The sequence below is a fragment of the Sphaerodactylus townsendi genome, linkage group LG05, assembly GCF_021028975.2.
Source record: "Sphaerodactylus townsendi isolate TG3544 linkage group LG05, MPM_Stown_v2.3, whole genome shotgun sequence".
NCBI lineage: Eukaryota > Metazoa > Chordata > Lepidosauria > Squamata > Sphaerodactylidae > Sphaerodactylus > Sphaerodactylus townsendi.
The window spans coordinates 10,761,944-10,785,266 of record NC_059429.1 but is presented as its reverse complement, the minus strand read 5'-3'; the positions used below and the strand labels follow the sequence as shown (position 1 = coordinate 10,785,266).

Genomic DNA, 23,323 nt, shown 5'->3' with positions numbered 1-23,323 from the left:
ATTTACTTCATTTCTGCCCCATCTTTCCTCCCGACGGGAACCCATTCTCTTGTCCTCTGTTTTATCCTCATAACAGCCCTGTGAGGTAGGTCAGTCAGAGGGTGTGACTGGCCCAAGATCTCCCAGCAAGCTTCTGTCTCAGAGTTGGGATTCAAATCTGGATCTCAGATCCTAGTCTGACACACTAGCCCAGGGGTGTCCAACTCTGGCACCCCAGATGTTCATGGACTACGATTCCCATCAGTCCCTGCCAGCATAGCCAATTGGTGTCTGTTGTGGGGAGAGGGGAAAGGAGTTTGTAAGCTGCTTTGAGACCCCTTACAGGAGAGAAAAGTAGTCCATGAACATCAGAGTGCCAGAATTGGACACCCCCTGCACTAGCCACTGCACCACGCTACCTGGTGTGGCCAGTTGACTGTTTGGGGCTGGGCGTCTCTTTGGATGCAGTTGGCTCAGTGTTTCCCAACCTGTTCGAGGTCAGAGTACCCTTGACCTCACTTTTCATATCTCACGGTACCCCTGCCGCCACCCTCCACCTTCCCCTCCCATTGCCCCTGCTTGCCACACCCCCACCTTCTTCTCCCAGGGTGAAGGGTAGCACTGGGGGTGGTGGTGGCTGCTGACCTTGTGGCAGGCCCTGCCCCATGGGCCAGCTCCATGTCCTTGCTGGCGCCGGTGGGAGACACCACAAAAATGAGGGGGGGGGGCGGTAGTGTTGCCGCGGTACCCCTGGGACATGCTCACGGGACCCCAGGGTACCAGGGAACCCTGGTTGAGAATGGCTGAGTTGGCTGGTGGCACGCTGTGCAGCTTGGGGGAGTCATACCAGGCATGTTTTGGGGTGCAGGATTCAGTTCCTGCCCTGAGTCTGTGGTAAAGAGCAGGTAATAAATGTAAATAGAAATAACCCCTCGTTGGCAGATGTGCTCCAGGCTTGGGTTCAAATCTCTGCCTGCCACGAAGCACAGTAGACCACGTGCAGCCTCCTAGGTGGTTGTAACTCCTGGGGTCATTGCAAGGATAAAATGGAGTCGGCTCCCCTGGGCTCCTTGGGCAAACGGCAGGATAGAAAACTGACAGTGTCAAAGATCCCAAGACTGTCCCCGTTTGCAAGCTTGCAAGAAAACGCTGCTTGGGTATATTAAAAATGGCATTTTTTTGGTTTATCTTCCAGGATCAGGGGTAGCTTCACCAAACAGAAGGCTTTCAAGCCCGTTGATTAAAATGGGTGCTTTGCTTTAACCCACCCTCCTACTCTGCCCCCTTCCTTTCAGGGAGAGCGGTGTCTCTTTAAGAGCAGCACGTGTGCAAAGGTGGGGGCCCTGGGCAGCTTCCTGCTTGCACTCTTTCAGCCTGACTTATCTCTGTTGTGCAGGGCTAGCACAGTCCTGGCTGGGCATTGTGACATCCTTGTGGTCCGGGGTGCCGGGAAGGTGTCACAAGGAATCTTGAAAAGAGGCCTTTGGGTGGGAAGATGAATAAGTACCTCCGTTGCTTGCTAACTCACGAGAGCACAGGTAAAAACTTCCCGCTGTTTCTCCCCTGCATTAATTTGCTGGGATGCTTTGGCTGCCGAGGAGTCCAACCAGGACTGCATTTTGCCCCGACTTGTGAAGGAAGCAGTTCCCTTTGCGAGGCTCTGTCCATGCCTGCCTGCAGGCTGGGAAACTTGCTAGCCGATCGTAAGCCCCTCAGCCCCGTTTTTTCGTTCTTAACCTCTTTGCGCTGCTTAACGTTGCTTGGTAGGTTTGGTTTTCAACCCTCTGAGATGTGCAGAAAGGCACTTCACTGTTCAGCTGTTGGGGTCAGATAGACCCCGTTTTGCTCTGGGTTTCAAAAGAGACGCAGTGAGAAATCGGAAACACAGCTGATCTGCTGTGGCAGGTGTGTGACCTTTTGCAAGCGCCACTCCACCAAAGGGGCAAAATCAGCAACCTTTCCCGAACATGCGCATTCCATGTTGCGCGTCTGCCCGATGTGGTTCAGAAGGCTTCTGCCCTCCTGCCTTTCTGCATGCTACCCGCCGATACGATTCTTGTAGGGTTTGAAAGACCCCAGATTCCTTAACTGTAAACTTATTCCATAAAAGCACTCTGGGCCCAAAACTGTGCCTTGACGCAAAGTGGACTTAAGGGCCTGTTCAATTTTTATTTATTTATTTACTTCATTTCTGCCCCGTCTTTCCTCCCGACCAGAACCCATTCTCTTGTCCTGTGTTTTATCCTCATAACAGCCCTGTGAGGTAGGTCCCGGTGAGGTAGTGCCACCCCACCAAATGGGCAGAATCAGCCTCTTGCCCGAACATGTGCATTCTGTGTTGCGCGTCTGTGCCCGATGTGGTTCAGAAGACTTCCGCCTTTCTGCATGCTACCCACTGATACGATTCTTGTAGGGTTTGAAAGACTCCAGATTAAGGGTCAGTGCTATCACTCACAGACCAGGAAAGGGATTTGGGCATCTTAGTTGATAGTTCCATGGGAATGTCAACTCAATGCACGGCAGCTGTGAAAAAGGCAAACTCTATGCTGGGAATCATTACGAAAGGAGTTGATAATAAAACTGCAAGGATTGTCATGCCCTTATATAAAGCCGTAGTGCGACCGCATTTGGAGTACTGTGTTCAGTTCTGGTTGCCACATCTCAAAAAGGTTATCGAAGAGATAGAAAAAGTGCAGAGAAGGGCAATGAGGATGATTGAGGGACTGGAGCACCTTCCTTATGAGGAGAGGCTGCAGCGTTTGGGACTCTTTAGTTTGGAGAGGAGACGGCTGAGGGGGGATATGATTGAAGTCTATAAAATTATGCATGGGGTAGAAAATGTTGACAGAGAGAAATTTTTCTCTCTTTCTCACAATACTAGAACCAGGGGGCATTCATTGAAAATGCTGGGGGGAAGAATTAGGACTAAAAAAAGGAAACACTTCTTCACGCAACGTGTGATTGGTGTTTGGAATATGCTTCCACAGGAGGTGGTGATGGCCACTAACCTGGATAGCTTTAAAAGGGGCTTGGACAGATTTATGGAGGAGAAGTCGATTTATGGCTACCAATCTTGATCCTCCTTGATCTCAGATTGCAAATGCCTTAGCAGACCAGGTGCTCGGGAGCAGCAGCAGCAGCAGAAGGCCATTGCTTTCACCTCCTGCACGTGAGCTCCCAAAGGCACCTGGTGGGCCACTGTGAGTAGCAGAGTGCTGGACTAGATGGACTCTGGTCTGATCCAGCTGGCTTGTTCTTATGTTCTTAGATTCATTAACTGTAAACTTATTCCCGTTGGTTGAATACAAAATACCGAATCTTGTTGTGTATTGAGTTGTTCGTTTATCCCCTGTCTTTCCCCCCTGTGGGAACCCAAAACAGCTCTCACATCGAAATCTATCTGGCTGTCCTGGACCAGAGCCCTCGTTGGTCTGACATCAGCCTGGTGGAACTGTCTGTCCAATGGGAGCAGGACCCTGTGAGATTAATCTCAGTTCCACAGGGTCTGTAAGGTGGAGATTTTCTACTAGGTCTGTGGTTCCGGGCAGCAACAGCATGGCAACGTAGTGGTTAAGACCAGGTGGACTGTAAGCTGGAGAACTGCCTTGATTCCCCACATCTTCACATGAGTGGCGGACTCTTATCCAGTGAACCAAATTTGTTTCTCCCCTCCTCCACTCCTGCTGGGTGACCTTGGGCTAGTCCAGGGGTCTGCAACCTGTGGCTCTCCAGATGTTCGTGGACTAATTCCCATCAGCCTCTGCCAGCATGGCCAATTGGGCAGGGACTTATGGGAATCATAGTCCATTAACACCTGGGGTGCCAGAGTTGGGCACCCCTGGGCTAGTGTGTCAGACTAGGATCTGAGAGCCAATTGGCCATGCTGGCAGGGGCTGTTGGGAATTGTAGTCCGTGAACATCTGGAGAGCCACAGGTTGCAGACCACCTGGGCTAATCACAGTTCTCTCAGAACTCTCTCAGCCCCATCTGCCTCACAAGGTGTCTGTTGTGGGGAGAAGGGAAAGGAGTTTGTAAGCTGCTTCAAGACCTCTTACAGGAGAGAAAAGTAGGGTATGAACTCCAAACTCTTCTTTTTCTTCTATTATTTTAACTAGCCTCCCTTTTTCTTCATTTTTCTTCCTGCATCCTTAGGTTCTTTAATTGGCTCTCTTCCTCATGGGGTTTATGTATATAGGAAGGGTGCCATAAGGCTAGTCTGGAAACGTAATACATGCAGTTGTTTTTATCATATCAATATATGCGTGTGAACTGCCCTGAGTCCATTTCAAGAGGGGAGAGTGCTCTGCAAATCCAACAAGCAAATAAATTGTTCTCCTCTCTTTCGTTTTATAATTGACATTTCCTTTATCTTTGCTCTCCATGAATGTAAAATAGTTGTCCTGTTGAATACGAGTTTTCTCCTTGTGGGACCCATTTAGTCTTTTTTTAAAAAAATTCATGTTCGTTGGGTTGTAGCAGATGTCAGTGCCTCTTTAAAGAACTGTTTAATGTTGTAGAGGAGCTGTCCCTTTTATGGGGGAAATACATGAAGTAGCAAAGGCTAGGGGCAAATTTTACATTAAAAAAAATTCCTTCGGGGGATTTAGTGATGCTGGCGCAAGCAGCCAATACATGAGGATCTCTAAAACCTGACTATGGGTAACTAGTTAATGAACAGAAAGGGTGGGGGAATGCCAGGTGTTATTGTCTGGAGATCCAGCCTGGTGTAGTGGTTAAGAGCGGCAGGATTCTCACCTGGAGAACCGTGTTCAGTTTTTCACTTCTCCAAGGGTTACCTTGGCTGGTCACTGGTCAGAACTCTCTTAGTCCACACAGGCGCAACAAATGGCAGGGCACCTCTGAACTGCGCTTTCCTTGAAAAACCTGCAAGTCAGCTGTGACTTGACAGCAGCCTTTACACACAAACACACACACGAAAACCCGTATGGATTTTGCTCTATAAGTGCATCAGGGGATTCAAAGTTTCTTCGCTCTGATCCTCTGCACAATACTACCCAGTTGCTGTGGAGGGGGTCAGCAGAAAGAAACTCTGGTTCATCAGGTGAATCTTGTATGGCAAATCTCATGGGTGCTTTACAAGACAATAAAGCCGTCCCCTCCCTCCCTCCCTCCCTCCCTCCCTCCCTCCCTCCCTTCCTTCCTTCCTTCCTTCCTTCCTTCCTTCCTTCCTTCCTTCCTTCCTTCCTTCCTTCCTTCCTTCCTTCCTTCCTTCCTTCCTTCCTTCCTTCCTTCCTTCCTTCCTTCCTTCCTTCCTTCCTTCCTTCCTTCCTTCCTTCCTTCCTTCCTTATACCAGTGCCTGCTTCTTTCTTTCTTTCTTTCTTTCTTTCTTTCTTTCTTTCTTTCTTTCTTTCTTTCTTTCTTTCTTTCTTTCTTTCTTTCTTTCTTTCTTTCTTTCTTTCTTTCTTTCTTTCTTTCTTTCTTTCTTTCTTTCTTTCTTTCTTTCTTTCTTTGGGAACATTGGCCCATTTCATTGGATCAGTAGCTGTGTCTCTGCTCAGTGGCTGGATACACGTCAGTGCAGCCTACAGTTTGAAAATTCATAAGAAACAAATAATTGCAGAGGACCGGCGTGCAACCACTCTGGCTCTGAATAAGAATCCTAACGTAGAAGAATGGTTACTCAAGACCTCTCTTGTTTTTATCCGGCCTTTCCTGGCTTAGAGAGTCTTCAGTCTAACCACGACAGTCTCCCGGATGCTACCCGGAGCTTAACGGAGGAGGGGAGCAAGGCAGCATTATGAGCAAAATTGACACTCATTTTTAATACGAAGAAGCCGTCCGTTTGCTTGGCGGCAAAGATGATTCTGATTAGATATCGCATGTTCTCTGTTGGGCCCAGTGGCTGCTGTGACTCTTTGCTCTCTTTGTTAAGAAGGCAGGCGTTTCAGGGAGTTGTGTTATAGTTCTGGGTGACTCAGAAGTTAACCGGTGCCTTCATGTGTTTTTTGAGCATTTTGATCCTTTTTAAAAAATAAATAAACTTTATTAAATTCCACAAACAATCATAAACATCATCATAATAAATCATAATCACATAATACAAAAGAAAAATACAGAATTCATTTTGATCATTTCTAATGGATGCCTCAAGGTGGGAAAATCCTGGATTTGGTTGTCGAAGAAGAAGAGGAGTTTGGATTTATATCCCCCCTTTCTTTCCTGTAGGAGACTCAAAGGGGCTTACAATCTCCTTTCCCTTCCCCCCCTCACAGCAAACATGCTGTGAGGTGGGTGGGGCTGGGAGAGCTCTGGGAAGCTGTGACTAGCTCAAGGTCACCCAGCTGGCGTGTGTGGGAGTGCACAGGCTAATCTGAATTCCCCAGATAAGCCTCCACAGCTCAGGCGGCAGAGTGGGGAATCAAACCCGGTTACTCCAGATTAGAATGCGCCTGCTCTTAACTACTACTCCACTGCATAGGAAGGATTCTCTGGAAGATATCCATACTCTTGTTCCGTAACCTACAGACAAGCAAATTTATACTTAGGAATGCTGTCAACCATTTGTTAAGAGAACTGGAATGGACTAATGCAGGGGTCTGCAACCTGCGACTCTCCAGATGTTCATGGACTACAATTTCCATCAGCCCTGCTGGCACGGCCAATTGGAATTATACTCCATGAACATCTGAAGCGCCAGAGTTGGACACCCTTGGTATATGTGATAAACAGTGTGGAAAGCAGAATGGCAACGATAGGAGACAATGCTGTAGAAGTAAGACTATCCCCTCTGTAAACACTGCAATAGATTAGAATCAAGTTCCTTCACAAAAACATCTACCTGAAAACATCTACCAATTGGGCCATGCCAGCAGGGACTGATGGGGATTGTAGTCCATGAACATCTGAAGCGCCAGAGTTGGCCACCCCTGCGTTAAAGTGTTCTCGTGAGCTCAAAAGCCTGCTCACGGTTTCGTTCCACTTTACCCCTAACAAAATATTACTTTGCTGTTGTTTTGTCGCCAAGTCTAAAAGGGATACTTTTTTAAAAAGGACATGGGGATGGGGCGGGGGGAGATATTCCCATTACATTTTAAATATTTCATGCTTGTCCCAGGCCTGCCCTGCTATTTTTTAAATTTAATATTGTTTAGTCCAGTGATGGCGAACCTATAACACGGGTGCCAGAGGTGGCACTCGGAGCCCTCTCTGTGGGCACGCACACACAGAGTTCATCTTGTGGGGAGATGGAAAATCCCCCCCACACACACACACACACACATTTAGGCTGGCATTGGCCACTGAGCATGACATGCGCACACCGCGGTGAGCAGGGAGGACTCAGCTGGCGGGCCTGGTGCCTGTGCTCTGGGTGGCTGCTGCCTGGGGTGGGGGGGGGCGCAGAGGAGGCAGAAATGCTAGAGAGGCACATAACAGTGTGTGCGGGACTTGCTGGAGGCTAGAGCAGGCTGGCCCCTGCTCGAGCGGGTGGGGTGGAGGAAGAGGGAGCCAACCATTTTTTTCTAAACTGAAACCTCAGCATTCAGGTTAAATTGCCGTGTTGGCACTTTGTGATAAATAAGTGCGGTTTGGGTTGCAATTTGGGCACTCGGTCTAAAAAAGGTTCGCCATCACTGGTTTAGTCTGTACACTGCCCTCCCCTGGCATAGCTGGGCTGAGGGCAGCTTCCGGCATACGAGAATCCATCGCGCGATCAATGGTAACAAAATCACATTTAATGAAATCTAGGGTTTCGTTCCTTCGTTTCGTAAAAGCATGGCGGCCCCAACGTTGTCCAAGGAAATTATATAAGGGACAAAAACTAGATACCTGGAGATGAATGGCCGGGCCATAATTGTTTGTTTGTTTGTGGGTTCACAGAAAAAAGGAGGGGGGGGAAGGGATAGGAAGGGGAAAAGGAAAACAGAAAAGATGGAGGGGGAAAGGGAAAGAGAAGGAGAAGAAAGGAAAGAGGGGAGGGGGACAGTTTATATTTGGCCCGTGCTGTTTTCAAGCATAGGCCTGGCAGAATTGAGCTAGGTCCCACCTGACCCATGTCTCCTTAGACAGAAATTTCCTCCGGAACCAGAGCCAAAAATCCCCCTGGGCCTGATTGAGGACAAACAGACAACTCTGAGGCCAGGGACTCCCAGGACCTTGTTCCCCCTGCAGTGTAAGAAGCGATCCCGCAGGTACAAGGGTCCCAGACCATTTTGGGCTTCGAAAACCCCGAACTTGATCCAGTACTCAATCTGCAAGTGACAGATGAGATGCTGAACTTCGTCCCACAGGTGGTCACAAGCGGTTGTGACATTTTCAATCCTTGTTTCAAAGAGCGAAACCTGCCGGGAGGTATTTTTAGGTGACTTTCGAGTTGCGCTTTCAGTTACATTTTCCTATGTCAGTGGTGGCGAACCTATGGCGCGGGTGCCAGAGGTGGCACTTAGAGCCCTCTCTGTGGGCACACACAAGCAGAGTCCCCACCCCACCCCACCCCACACACATATCTAGGCTGGCCTGGGCCTCTGGGCTCGATTATTAGCATTAAATTATTGTTATTATTAGCATTAAACCTATTAGCATTAAACCTAAGACCTAGTTTTGGGGAAGCAGTGTAGGTAACCCTTTTAAGCACTGTTAAACCCCACTGATTTTCATGCAAAGAACTAAAGCGCGATCCTTTACCTGGGAGTAAGCTTGGTTGCTGGCAATGGGGCTTGCTTCTGAGTAAACCCTCCTAGGGTCATGATTCACCCATTGGAAGAGTTGCATGGTTGCTTCAAAGCAAAGCCACCGAATATGACTAAGCTTACTCCTGAGTAACGCACGCCTCGGAGCCAACACTTTTTTCTAAACTAAAACCTCAGTATTCAGGTTGAATTGCCGTGGTGGCACTTTGTGATAAATAAATGGGATTTGGGTTGCAATTTGGGCACTCGGTCTCGAAAAGGTTCGCCATCACTGTCCTATGTTGTTAAAGCTTCGGGCACAAGCCAGGCAGACTCCTGAAAGCACCCTCTCTGGAACACCTCTGTATCTGGGGGCAGCCTTTGATTGTTTTGAAGACTTCTGTTCAGCCTCTTTGCCATTGAGGTCGGGGTGTCAAACTAATTCGTGACGGGGTCGCAGCATTAGGAAGGTTGAGAACCATTGCCTAAGACTCTGCATCAGTGTTCTCCATCTGTAAAATGGATAAATGTTAGGGTTGGGGGTCACCACAACATGAGGAACTGTATTAAAGGGTCGCGGCATTAGGAAGGTTGAGAACCACTGCCTAAGACTCTCTGCATCAGCGTTCTCCATCTGTAAAATGGATAAATGTTAGGGTTGGGGGTCCCCACAACATGAGGAACTGTATTAAAGGGTCGCGGCATTAGGAAGGTTGAGAACCACTGCCTAAGACTCTCTGCATCAGTGTTCTCCATCTGTAAAATGGATAAATGTTAGGGTTGGGGGTCACCACAACATGAGGAACTGTATTAATGGGTCGCGGCATTAGGAAGGTTGAGAACCACTGCCTAAGACTCTCTGCATCAGCGTTCTCCATCTGTAAAATGGATAAATGATAGGGTTGGGGGTCACCACAACATGAGGAACTGTATTCAAGGGTTGCGGCATTAGGAAGGTTGAGAAGCACTGCCTAAGACTCTCTGCATCAGCGTTCTCCATCTGTAAAATGGATAAATGTTAGGGTTGGGGGTCCCCACAACATGAGGAACTGTATTCAAGGGTTGTGGCATTGGGAAGGTTGAGAACCACTGCCTAAGACTCTCTGCATCAGCGTTCTCCATCTGTAAAATGGATAAATGTTAGGGTTGGGGGTCCCCACAACATGAGGAACTGTATTCAAGGGTTGTGGCATTGGGAAGGTTGAGAACCACTGCCTAAGACTCTCTGCATCAGTGTTCTCCATCTGTAAAATGGATAAATGTTAGGGTTGGGGGTCCCCACAACATGAGGAACTGTATTCAAGGGTTGTGGCATTGGGAAGGATGAGAACCACTGCCTAAGACTCTCTACATCAGCGTTCTCCATCTGTAAAATGGATAAATGTTAGGGTTGGGGGTCACCACAACATGAGGGACTGTATTAAAGGGTCGCGGCATTAGGAAGGTTGAGAACCACTGCCTAAGACTCCCTGCATCAGTGTTCTCCGTCTGTAAAATGGATAAATGTTAGGATTGGGGGTCACCACAACATGAGAAACTGTATTAAAGGGTCGCAGCATTAGGAAGGTTGAGAACCATTGCCTAAGACTCTCTGCATCAGTGTTCTCCATCTGTAAAATGGGTAAATGTTAGGGTTGGGGGTCACCACAACATGAGGAACTATATTAAAGGGTTGTGGCATTAGGAAGGTTGAGAACCACTGCCTAAGACTCTCTGCATCAGTCTTCTCCATCTGTAAAATGGATAAATGTTAGGGTTGGGGGTCACCACAACATGAGGAACTGTATTCAAGGGTTGCGGCATTAGGAAGGTTGAGAACCACTGCCTAAGACTCTCTGCGTCAGTGTTCTCCATCTGTAAAATGGATAAATGTTAGGGTTGGGGGTCACCACAACATGAGGAACTGTATTAAAGGGTCGCGGCATTAGGAAGATTGAGAACCACTGCCTAAGACTCTCTGCGTCAGTGTTCTCCATCTGTAAAATGGATAAATGTTAGGGTTGGGGGTCACCACAGCATGAGGAACTGTATTAAAGGGTCACGGCATTAGGAAGGTTGAGAACCACTGCCTTAGACTCCCTGCATCAGTGTTCTCCATCTGTAAAATGGATAAATGCTAGGGTTGGAGGTCACCACAACATGAGGAACTGTATTAAAGGGTCGCGGCATTGGGAAGGTTGAGAGTCACTGCCTAAGACACTCTGCCTCAGTGTTCTGCATCTGTAAAATGGATAAATGTTAGGGTTGGGGGTCACCACAACATGAGGAACTGTATTAAAGGGTTGCGGCGTTAGGAAGGCCGAGAACTACTGTGCTAACAGAACAGATCTGTGGTGTCCAGTCTATTATATGTACATAGTGTGATTATTTTAATACCAGTGTGGTTTAGAAGTTAAGGTGTTGGGCCATTGGGTGTTGGGTTCGAAATCCCGCTCTGCCATGGAAACTTCCTGGATGAACGCAGGCCAGTCACCTACTCTCAGCCTCGACCCTGGCAAATATTTGGATGAAGACCTTCAAGGAATACCAAGGTTGTGACCCGGAGGCAGAAATGGTAAACCACCTCTGAACGCCTCTTGCCTTGAAAACCCCACCGGGGGTCACCATAAGTCAGCTATGACTTGACAGTGGGGAAGAAAAGCTTCTTTGAACGTCAAGCAGAAAAAGCAGGATAACTTTTTAAAAAAATCTAACATGGGGGTTTCTTGTTTGCTGTCAAGTCACAGCTGACTTAATGACGATCCTATAGGGCAGGAGTGGCCAACATATGGCGCTCCACATGTTCATGGACTACAGTTCCCATCAGCCCCTGCCAGCATGGCCAATTGGGCCGTGCTGGCAGGGGCTGATGGGAATCGTAGTCCGGGAACGTCTGGTTGGCCAGCCCGCTAGAGGGACTCCTGTAGCAATAATAAAGTTGCTGCAGAGTTGCTGTAGCTCTATGATGGCACAATGTTATCTGTTATCTAGAAGAGAAGGAGGAGGGTTTGGATTTCCAGTCACCCCTCCCTCCCGCATCACGACTTTCCCCACTGCGGTTTTGCCATGTTGCCAGTTGCCGTAAGAAACGAAATGAGAATTTTGGGAAAGTTTTGCAGCAGCCGCAGAGGATATTCAAAGGCCACTAGATGACACAGCAAAAGTTTACAAACTCAAGACACGCATAAAATATGTATGTAAAATATTGTAGAGCAGGGGTCTTCAAACTGTGGCCCTCCAGATGTTCATAGACTACAATTCCCATGAGCCCTACCACTTGGCCATGCTGGCAGGGGCTGATGGGAATTGTAGTCCATGAACATCTGGAGGGCCATAGTTTGAAGACCCCTGCTGTAGAGTATCAACGTATGTTGCATAAGTATTCTCCGTTTTAAGGAGTTAAAAGAAAAAAAACCCTAGACTTATTCTCTGGTACGAAGGAAACGCCAAAAATGTTTACGCGGATTTCCAGATCGTGGGGTCGCCGTGCCGCTAACCCCAGCAATGTTGGAAGGGATAACTGCGTACCCTGCCTTTCTCTCCTGTAAGGAGACTCAGGGCGGCTTACAAACGCCTTTCTCTTACCCTCCCTTGTTACAGACATCTTGTGGGGTAGGTGGGGGGTTAGAGTTCTGAGAGAACTGTGACTAGCCTAAGGTCCCTCAGCAGGCTTCATGTGGAAGAGTGGGGAAACAAATCAGTTTTCCAGGTTAGAGTCTGCTGCTCATGGGGAGGAGTTGGAGATCGCTCAGATTAGAGTCCACCGGTCCTAACCACTCTACCATGCTGCCATCGTGCCCTTTCTCCAAGAAGCTCAGGGTGAAGTGAGTGATTTTCCATTCCTCCATGTTATACATATGGCAGCCCTGTAAGGCAGACCGAGAGGAGGAGACTAGCCCAAGGTCACCCTGATGTAGATTTGACCCCAGGTCTAGTTCATCACTCCCAGCTTTACAGTAGGTAGACTGTCAAACAAAGGTATAGTTTTAAGTCAGGAGTGTCCAACTCTGGCGCTTCAGATGTTCATGGACTACAATTCCCATTAGCCCCTGCTGGCATGGCATGCCAGCAGGGGCTGATGTGAATTGTAGTCCATGAACATCTGAAGCGTCAGAGTCGGAAACGATTTAAGGTCTTGGCTTAAGCCAGCAGGCTGCAATGGGTATTGAGTTGAACCTTGGCGAAATCTTGCTGCGGGAGGCCTTTGAGCTCGTTCCCGTTTCCCGTCCTGATAGTCTCCGGGGGTGGGGGGAGCGGTTGTGTGACTAAAAAGGCATGAAACTGGTCCTTTCCCTTTTACAGAGTGTGGCTATGACCCGTATAACCCCGAACTCCCGAACCCCTCGGCCCAAAGCAAAAATGGGAGCTTGGAAGACGTTACCGACTCGGCCCCGAGTATTCTGGAACTGGAGCTGGTCAACCAGGCGATCGAGGCCGTCAGGAATGAAGTGGAGCGTGAGCAAAAGAAGTACGAGGAACTTCTGGAAACTACGAAGGAGTATGGCGCAACCGAGCCTCCGTCGCTGGGCCCCAAGGCTGCTGGGCTGGCTTCTGTGAGCAATGCCAACTCCTTTACGTCCTTGGAATATAACCCGAGCAGCTACGTGTCCCGCAGCAGCACAGACTACAACCCTACCCCTCTTCCTGTGGCTGCGGCGAACCGATCGAGCAAGTACACCTTGGGTGGTTCTGACGGGGCCAAATCAAAGGGCAGCTCGCTGGAGTACGTTCCCACGGTGGTCACCCAGAAGAAGTACAGCCGTTCTGTTTCCAACAGGAAGTACATCATAGATGATTCCAAGCCTTCGACGGATCTGGAATACGACCCTCTTTCCAATTACTCTGCGAGGCTTTTGGGCAAAGCTCGGGGCAAGGAGCTGAAGGGGACCAAAAGGAAGAGAGCCGCTGACCGGGAAGACTCATATTCTCCTCCGCTCAAGAAGCCCTCCGACGTAGCCTCGAGCCCCGAGCTCGTCTCAAAGTTCTCCGATTCCGAAGACGATCAGGAGGCGGGAGGCGAAGCGGCTTCTGCCGGCCCTGCGAAATGTAAAGGCAGCTCGGAGAGCAAGGGGGACAGACAGCCAGTTGCCGAAGTGAACGGGACCCAACGGGACCATTTGCCTTCCCGTCAGATGAAGGAGACGGCGGTGCAGTACGACATGGGAGACATTGAAAGCCTCCATGGGACAGTTGTTAAAGATGCTCTGGGGAAGGAGTTGGCCAAGGCCCTTTCCAACAAGAACGAGAAAGGGAAAACAAAAGTGGTAACAAAAGACCGAGCGAAAGAAAAAAATGCGGAGGGTAAGAAAGACAAAGGCCAGGTCGCCGGCAAGGAGAAAACGGGCACCAAAGAGCACAGGAGAAATGGGGAAAGGAGCGAGAAGAAACACGACAAACCCCACGTTGGTGGACCTTTAAAGCAACTTGATAAGCCGAAACCTGGGAAAGGGGCAGGTGGGCGTCAGGAAACCCCTGGAAAGAAGAAGAACGAAGGGCACAGGAAACCTTCTAGCAGCGAGAAAGCCCGAAGCGCCAAGAAGGACTCCAAACCAAGGCCTGTCAACGTGATCGGCAAGAAGGAGGCCCATGGAGGTAAACAGGGCAGTGGAAAGACGAAGCCACGGGACTCGCAGCCACTAAAGGCAAAGCTTGCTGACTCCCACAGTCATGTCAGTGCCAAAGGTCAGTGCCAGGCCAAGCGGCGGACACTGAGCCATGCTGACCTCTTTGGCGACGAGAGCGGGGATGAGCGGTCCTTGGCTCAGCCCTTGCCGGTGGTTTTCCCCGACGTAAGTTCAGACTCGGATGGAGACGACGGCTTCCAGCCCTTACCCCACTACAACGAGATGCCGAGCCTGAAATGTCCCAAGCTGTCCAGAGCTCCGCCATCTCCCACGTCCTCGTCCTCCTCTTCCGACGAGGTCGCTTATTCGGTCCTGGAGCACGACCTGGATTTCGAGTCCGACCCGATGGAGGAGTGCCTCCGAATTTTTAATGAATCCACAGATGTGAAAACGGAAGACAAAGGCCGGCTGGGTAAACAGGTAAAAATGAAATCCAGGCGAGGGCGAATGTTACTAGAATTGCATCTTGCTAGGTTTATTATTAATAATAATTGCGTGTTGTCCAGTCGCGGTCAGTTCAGGGTGATGTCGGCCTCGTCGGGTTTTCAAGGCAAGAGACGAACAGAGAATAGAATAGAATAGAATCTTTATTGGCCAAGTGTGATTGGACACACAAGGAATTTGTCTCCGGTGCATATGCTCTCAGTGTACATAAAAGAAAAATACATTTGTCAAGAATCATAAGGTGCAGCACTTAATGATTGTCATATAGGTCTAGTAAGCAATCAGGAAACAATCAATAGTAATAAAAACATAAAATGTAAAATCATAAAATAAAATGAAATGTCAGCACAGGCTATAGTCATACAGTCATAAGTGGGAGGAGATGGGTAATAGGAATGATGAAAAAAGTAGTGCAGTAATTTTATAATAAATATATAATAAATAGTTTGACATTATCGAGGGAATTATTTGTTTAACAGAGTGATGGCATTCGGGAAAAAACTGTTCTTATGTCTAGTTGTCTTGGTGTGCAGTGCTCTGTAGCGACGTTTAGAGGGTAAGAGTTGAAACAGTTTATGTCCAGGATGCGAGGGGTCAGTAAATATTTTCACAGCCCTTTTTTTGACCCGTGCAGTATACAGGTCCTCAATGGAAGGCAGGTTAGCAGCAATTGTTTTTTCTGCAGTTCTGATTATTCTCTGAAGTCTGTGTCGATCTTGTTGGGTTGCAGAACCAAACCACACAGTTATAGAGGTGCAGATGGTGGTTTGTCGTTTCCAGTCTCTGGAGAGAAGCCCTGGACTTCCTTGGTGGTCTGCCCGAGTACTGAACAGGGCCAGCCGAGATCAGAAACTAGGCCGAGCTTATTACGTGGAAGTAAATTTATCTCTGCTTTCTGCAGATGTGTGACGGTGTGTGTTGGTGTGCTCGTACAGGCCGGTTTGCTGAGCGAGAGAGAGGAAATGCAAAGCCAAGTCTTTCCCTCTGCTGAAATCTGAAAGATTTTTAAACGTTAAGCATTGAAATAAGTGAACGAAATGGAACTCGCTTTGAAAGGAAAGGCTTGAGACGTTTTTCATAGAGGGGCTTCCAGGCAGCCTCATATTGCTAAAGGAACTGAGTTACGTGCAGAAAGCACCTGATTGGAGATTTCAGCGAGGGGCGGGGAGACCAAACCGTGAGACGGCCTTCTCTTTCTAGTGCTGCAGGCCAGAGGCGTAGCTGAGCCAAACTGCGCCCAATGCGCGGTCTATATTTCCCGCCCCCTCCGGCTTCCCCCCTTCCCACACTTACCTTAGTTCCTTTCCTTTTCCTAGAACTGTTTCAGACTGAAAAAAAACAGCCTATTCACAGTTCAGGCTTAAAAATGGCCTGATGGGAACTTTACTTCCCAGGAAGGTCTCCTGGGAACTGTAGTTCCTCAGATCGTTTTTTGCCTGTACTGTGAACAGACCTTTTTTTCAGCCTGAAAAAGTTATAGGAAAAGGAAAGGAACTAAGGTAAGTATGGGAAGGAGGGTGGGGGGCGCCGCGGGAGGGTGCTGGGCGCCGTGGGAGGGTGCCGCAGAGGGAAGGGGGAGGGGCCTGGGGTGATTTTCCATGCCCCCCAGGCGTGCGCCCAGTGCATGGCGCACCCTCCTGTCCTCTGGTATCTCCGCCACTGCTGCAGGCTCCTCGGAACAGGTTGCGCAAAAAGCATTCTCTGGCTTCATGAAGCAAAATTTGCAGAAGCATCTTGAGAGTCCGTGTGGGTCGAAGGCGCAGGCATCGCTTAGTGGCTTCGTGATTGAGAGCTGTACTGCTTGTCACTGAGTCGTGCCGTCAAGTTGATGACGGCGCAGCCAAGAAACGAGGCTGCTCCTTCACTTCCTGTGATGTCACGTTACGAGGCTCACCCCTTGCTGTTTTCCTCCGGAATTGGCAGGGGGCATGCTCACCAGCATCTGAAAAGCCCACTGTGATGGCATGACGTCGGCCTTACTTTTTCCTGTGAGGGATTTCCTTCAGCTGCAACTGTACCCCCTGCCAATCTTAAGGGCCTTACTGATGAGTGAGATTTCTACTCTCAGGATGAGAAGAGCAACAGGAATTTTTCTTTCCGCTCCATCCTCGATTCTGACTTGACTTTGAGAATTTCTTTTCCATCACTGTCGTGGGCCAGTGCACACACGTGTGGATAAGACACTGCAAACACCAGACACTGGCGCGATTGTGCATAAGGGTGTATCGAGGTTTGCGTGAACGCCTGCATGCTAGTCCCTTTAGTAATGCATAGCTAGTCTTCTGCGCATGGGTGGAACACCGCCCTTGGTGCACGGGGCGTGCCGTTGTGTCAGGATTTGCCCCCCTCTCTGGAAAATGCTGTGGAGGAGATGAAAAGGGCAGTTAGTTGGGGCGAGCCCTTCTGTAAAATGGCAGCGCTCCCTTCGGGTGCTGGCGTTTTCTGTGCTGTCTCCCAGCAACTTTCCCCTGCAATTTCATTTACTTTAGCCGAGGCTCTCCTGACCTCCGTTCTCTGGAGCGTAAAACCATCATTCGTCCCGTAACAGCTGAGCCGCCTTCAGGCTGAGCTTGTTCTCCTTGCAGGCTTGCAAATGATGCCGACGAATCCCAGATGTAGTTTTTCTTAGCTGATCTTTGCTAGCTTATTTATACCATGTGCAGGTCCAGCATCAGTGGGGGGCAGGGGCAGCAGCTGCCGGGACCCTGTTGCGGACCCCCTGCCCAAGTGCCTTTTTCCTGCCCGTTTGCTTGCAACCACTTTGCCATCCGCCCCTCCCAGCTTCCCAAGGCTGATTGAGAAGCCCATGCAGTCCGAGGCCAAGGAAAAGCAAGGCACAGATATTTGAATCCTTTCAAATGCCATTTTGAAACCTTTTCTCTCCACCCGCTCCTTCCATTTCTAGCCACCCAGAGAGGAAGAGTCCGATGAAAAGGTACCAGAGGACAGTTTGACCACCCTCTTTCCGGGTCAGAAGAGGAGGATCTCCCACGTGACCAAGCAAGGAAGCGTAAGTGGAACGACACTGAAGGTGTGAAATGTCAGTGAGTGGCAGCCCAGGGGCCCTGGTGCATTATGGGTACCCCTGAGCTCTGGCAGATAAGGGGCTCGAGGAAGGCAATGGAGGTGGCGAGGGGTCTGGAGACCCCAGCCCTTCGAGGAAAGTTTGGACGTGCTGTATGTTTTAGCCTGGAGAGGAAATGGCTGAGAGGTGATACGACAATCACATTCAAGGGCTGCCATATTGAGAATGGTGCAGAATTGTTTCCTGTCACCCCAGAAGGTCAAACCAGGGCCCAAAGGCTTGAAATTAAATCAAAGGATTTGTTGTGGGTTTTCCAGGCTGGGTGGCCATGATCTGGTAGGAACAAGATCTACCAGACTAAAGCCACACAGCCCGGATAAACCCACCACAACCGGTTGAATCAGGCCCGGAAAGCCTTCAACAATACATTAATCATAGGTGTCAAACCTGTGGCCCTCCAGGTGTTGTGGACTACAGTTCCCATCATCTCCTGCCAGCATCATGCTGGCAGGGGATGATGGGAACTGTAGTCCATAACATCTGGAGAGCCGCGGGTTTGACACCTATGCATTAATTAAATCGAAGGAGTTTTTGGCTAAATATTGGGAAGAACTTCCTGGTGGTTAGCGCGGTTCCTCGGTGGAACAAGCTTGCTCGGGAGGTGGGGGAGAGGGTTTTTTGGAGGTTTTTCAGCTGAAGCCAGAAGGTTGTCTGACAGCAAGGCCGATTTTTTGAACTTAGATCAGGGGTGTCCAGTTCTGGGGCGTCAGCTGTCCATGGGCTACAATTCCCATCACCCCCCACTGGTGTGGCCAATTGACCATGCCAGCAGGGGCTGATGGGAATTATAGCCCATGGACATCTGAAGCCCCAGACTTGGACACCCCTGACTTAGATTGTGAGAGGGAGGGCAAGGAGGGACGAGTCAGCGCCCAGCTCTTGTGGTTCTTTCTTACATGCCCACGGTAAAGCATTTTCTACCCCATGCATAATTTTATAGACTTCAATCATATCCCCCCTCAGACGTCTCCTCTCCAAACTAAATGGGACTTGAGTGATGCTGTACTCCTTCTCTGGAACACGAAGTATTCGGAGGAAAGCCATTCTATTAACTCCGTTCATGATAACAAAGCGTTTTCATAAAATGCTGCTTAATGCTCTGTGTTGCAAATAATCTCTGCGAATGGATCATTCAGTATCACATTAACGCAGCTTCAAGGCACAGGATTCAGGACGCGATCAGGGGCAGCACCGATCCTAGTAGTTACATAGTCATGGTTGGATAGTTGGCCCTTGAGGTCCCTTCCAGTCCTAAATTTCTATGCATCTACACGACCAACCCAAAAGGACTGAGAGTACCATTCACTCTGAATTGTAGCAAAAATGTAACAAAATGTAGCAAAAATTGTAGCAAAATATAAAGTGATGCACATAGGGGCAAAAAATCCAAACTTCACATACACGCTACAGGGGTCAGTGCTATCAGTCACAGACCAGGAAAGGGATTTGGGCATCTTAGTTGATAGTTCCATGGGAATGTCAACTCAATGCATGGCAGCTGTAAAAAAGGCAAACTCTATGCTGGGGATCATTAGGAAAAAAATTGATAATAAAACTGCAAAGATTGTCATGCCCTTATATAAAGCCGTGGTGCGACCTCACTTTGAGTACTGTGTTCAGTTCTGGTCGCCATATCTCAAAAAGGATATTGAAGAGATAGAAAAAGTGCAGAGAAGGGCAATGAGGATGATTGAGGGACTGGAGCACCTTCCCTATGAGGAGAGGCTGCAGCGTTTGGGACTCTTTAGTTTGGAGAGGAAACGTCTGAGGGGGGATATGATCGAAGTCTATAAAATTATGAATGGGGTAGAAAATATTGTCAGAGATATTTTTTTCTCTCTCACAATAGTAGAACCAGGGGGCATACACTGAAAATGCTGGGGGGAAGAATTAGGACTAATAAAAGGAAACACTTCTTCACGCAACGTGTGGTTGGTGTTTGGAATATGCTGCCACAGGAGGTGGTGATGGCCACTAACCTGGATAGCTTTAAAAGCAGCTTGGACAGATTTATGGAGGAGAAGTCGATTTATGGCTACCAATCTTGATCCTCTTTGATCTGAAATTGCAAATGCCTTAACAGTCCAGGTGCTCGGGAGCAACAACCGCAGAAGGCCATTGCTTTCACATCCTGCATGTAAGCTCCCAAAGGCACCTGGTGGGCCACTGCGAGTAGCAGAGAGCTGGACTAAATGGACTCTGGTCTGATCCAGCTGGCTTGTTCTTATGTTTTTATGGAAACACGTAACATGACCTGTGTAACTGAAATAGAGGGTATAAAGTGGGGGTCTGCAACATGCGGCTCTCCAGATGTTTGTGGACTACAAATCCCATCAGCCCCTGCCAGCATGGCCAATTGGCACGCGCCCTCGACCCAAAGAGATACGTCCAGGGCCTGAGGCCGAGGGGCTGCCCGCCTCTTTCTGTTCCTCTGTTTCTGTTCCTCCAGCAATGGGCGTTTCAAGGTGGTAACCCATGGCCAACTGCAAGATCCAAAGGACGAAGGCCTTTCCCATTTTCCTGAAGCTTGGGGCAGGCACTGCAGTGGGGAACAGTGCTCAAAAGAGCTGCGGGTGGTATTTCAGAGAGCCCTTCGTGGCTCCTGAGCTACCGATCTAGTATCACTGGTTTCAGCTCTTGCCTCCCCACACAGCTCAGACTCCTATCAGGGTCCTACAGAGCTGTAATTTACTCACTGCTGGGAAGATCACATCAAATATCTTTTAGCAACTCATTTCCTTTTAGCCAAATGCTGGAAGGCACCCAAAGTCTTTGGCGCTGCATGTTGTTTAAATATGCGTGGCAGCTATGCTGCAGTGAAGGGGCCGGAATTTGGCATATGCTGATGCTCACATGTGAACGCTGAAAGCCCCTTGAATTTGGATGAACTTGCCAGAGCGGGGGCCCATTCCTTCCCCCCCCCCCCATCTCTGACCCGGTGCCTGTGATTGCTGACTACTGCATCTAGGCTGCTTCAGCCTTTTCTCTTTATGTACTACCATATATACTTGTGTATAATCCGACCTTTTCAGCAAATTTTTTCATGCTCGGGAACCTCCCCCCATTTGGCTTATACTCGAGTCAATAAGTTTTCCCATTAGGTGCCTCGGCTTATATTCGGGTAGGCTTATACTCGAGTATATACGGTATGTAGTTTCTCCCCAGGAGATGGAGATCCAACGTTAAGATAATTAAAGGCTGATGGTAACTTGCCATATGTTGAATGCTGCATTTCCCACCCTAGGCTTATACTCGAGTCAATAAGTTTTCCCAGTTTTTGTGGTAAAATTAGGTGCCTCGGCTTATATTCAGGTCGGCTTATACTCGACTATATACGGTATTTATTTTCCCTCTCTTTCTCCCTGGTGTTGACTAAGAGTGGCTTACGTGGCTCTCCTTGCCTTTATTTAATCCTCACAACTACCCTGTGAAGTAGGTTAGACTAGGGCCGTGGTGGCGAACCTTTGGCACTCCAGATGTTATGGACTAAAATTCCCATCAGCCCCTTCCAGCATGGCCAATTGGTGCAGCCAATCTATGGTGCTCCAGATGTTCATGAACTACAATTCCCATCAGTTCCTTCCAGCATAGCCAATTGGGAATTGTAGTCCATGAACATCTGGAGCACCATAGGTTGGCCACCCCTGGGTTCAACTATGTGTATGGGTGTGATTGGCCCGAGGCCGCTTGGCAGAATGTAAATTCAAACCTGAGTCTTCCACATCCTAGTCCAGGGGTCTGCAACCAGCGGCTCTCCAGGTGTTCATGGACTACAAATCCCATCAGCCCCTGCCAGCATGGCCAATCAGGGGCTGATGGGAATTGTAGCCCATGAACATCTGGAGAGCTGCAGGACCTGGTCTGACACTCTAACTGTCACTTACCACACCGACTGTCACACAAACTCCTGCATCTTTGTGTGGGATCGTGTACATTCACGGTCAAATGTGTTTATACAACTTCAGGCAGATCGGGTGAGAACGCCCAGCCCCTCTGTTTGTGGCACAAACTTTTTCTTCCCACCTTCCCCTTAGAATTTTCCACCCTCGAGGACGGATGGCAACCTGTTTTTCAAAACAAGATGATCTCCTGGTGGCAAGGGGGCTTTCTGCTTTGCCTGCCCCCACCCCCCACCCCTCCTCGGTCAATAAGCTCTCTGTTGTCACAAGAAAAACGTTTGTGGTCAGCGCAAATAAGCACGGGGCCAATCGGGTGCCCTCTGTCAATTTATCCATTAATGCCCCCCCCCCCCCCCCCCCCCCCGCCAAGACCCGGCGAACAGCAAGAGATAAGGGATCGGGCGTTAAATGGGTTGGAAAGGCCACAGCTCAAATATTTGCAGCGACAAACCACTTCGCCAGTGTGTACGCGTGGAAACGGGGAGAACAGAGTGTGCCGTGATAACCTGAGTGTGTATCTTTGGTGAGAATCAGGCAAAGTGTTCTTCAACCCCCTCCCCCGTGAATCATTTCTCCCTTTCGTTTGTCGGCTCCCTTATGAAGGAGAAGAGGAGGCGTTTCGATTTATACTCCTCTTTCTCTCCGGTAAGGAGACTCAAAAGGGCTTACAAACTCCTCTCCCTTCCTCTCTCACGACAAACACCCTGCGAGGTAGGTGGGGCTGAGAGAGCTCCGAAGAACTGTGACTAGCCCAAGGTCACCCAGCTGGCGTGTGTGGGAGTGCACAAGCTAATCTAGTTCACCAGATAAGCTCCACAGCTCAGGGGACAGAGCGGGGAATCAAACCAAGTTCTCCAGATTAGAGTACACCCGCTCTTAACCACTACGCCACTGCTGCTCCCAGTCAGACCTGAGAAAATGAGAGCAAAGGGCTTTTCAGTCATATGTATATTTATACAGCCTTTTGCCAGTGTCCTTCACAGCAGCTAAATGGATTCTTCAAGCTCATTCTGTTTCAGTCTGTTCAGAATGCGGCCCCCCATTAAGAATAAACATGGCCTCCCCAGGTGCTGGATTCTACATGGCCGAGCCCGTCTGAGATTCTTTTACTTGCGCCAACTGACCCGCTGCCTCTCGGCCCCTGCAGGCAGAAATCCCAAGCAAGCCAGTGGTCCGGCCTTACCGCCCGCCCACCGCCCAGGAGGTCTGCTATCAGAGGATCCGCCTCGCGCAGCAGCAGGTGGCACAACTATCCCTGCGGTCGTCTGTGCCAGTGTCCACAGTGCCCCCGAGGAGCTCCCTTGTGCTGCCCAAAGGGGAAAAGAAGCGGATTGCCCACGTGCCCAGCAGCGCGGCTCTGCCTGTGGCCACCAAATGTGGTAAGTGAGCGTTTCTTGCCTGCCAAAACTAAATGGCGACTGAATGCAGGGCATGTTTTGTGGTGGCACCTCCCCTTTCGATGTCTTCCCCCTTGATGCTCACCTGGCCCCTGCTTTGTTTTCTTCTAAGCCAGGGGTCTGCAACCTGCGGCTCTCCAGATGTGCATGGGCTACAATTCCCATCAGCCCCTGCCAGCAGGGCCAATTGGCCTGGGGGTGGGGGGGGGGGGGGGTGGGGGGGGGGGGGGGGTGGGGGGTGGGGGGTGGGTGGTGGGGGGGGGGGGGGGGGGGTTGGGGGGGGAGTGG

General features: G+C 49.5%; 1 protein-coding gene across 2 annotated transcripts in view; it reads left to right on the top strand.

Moving 5' to 3' along the window:
• REXO1 (RNA exonuclease 1 homolog) overlaps positions 1–23,050 on the top strand; it is a 28,125-nt gene extending 5,075 nt beyond the window's left edge. Inside the window, exons 1-4 of one of the 2 annotated variants that reach the window (XM_048496138.1) lie at positions 1,412–1,517; positions 12,889–14,630; positions 17,560–17,664; positions 22,786–23,050. In XM_048496138.1, the coding sequence (XP_048352095.1) occupies positions 1,475–1,517; positions 12,889–14,630; positions 17,560–17,664; positions 22,786–23,025 (2,130 nt within the window). In that variant the 5' untranslated portion in view covers positions 1,412–1,474 and the 3' untranslated portion in view covers positions 23,026–23,050. Of the gene's footprint in view, positions 1–1,411; positions 1,518–12,888; positions 14,631–17,559; positions 17,665–22,785 lie in introns of those variants that run through there. The other variant, XM_048496137.1, reaches the window with a different exon arrangement.
• The last annotated feature ends 273 nt before the right edge of the window (positions 23,051–23,323 follow it).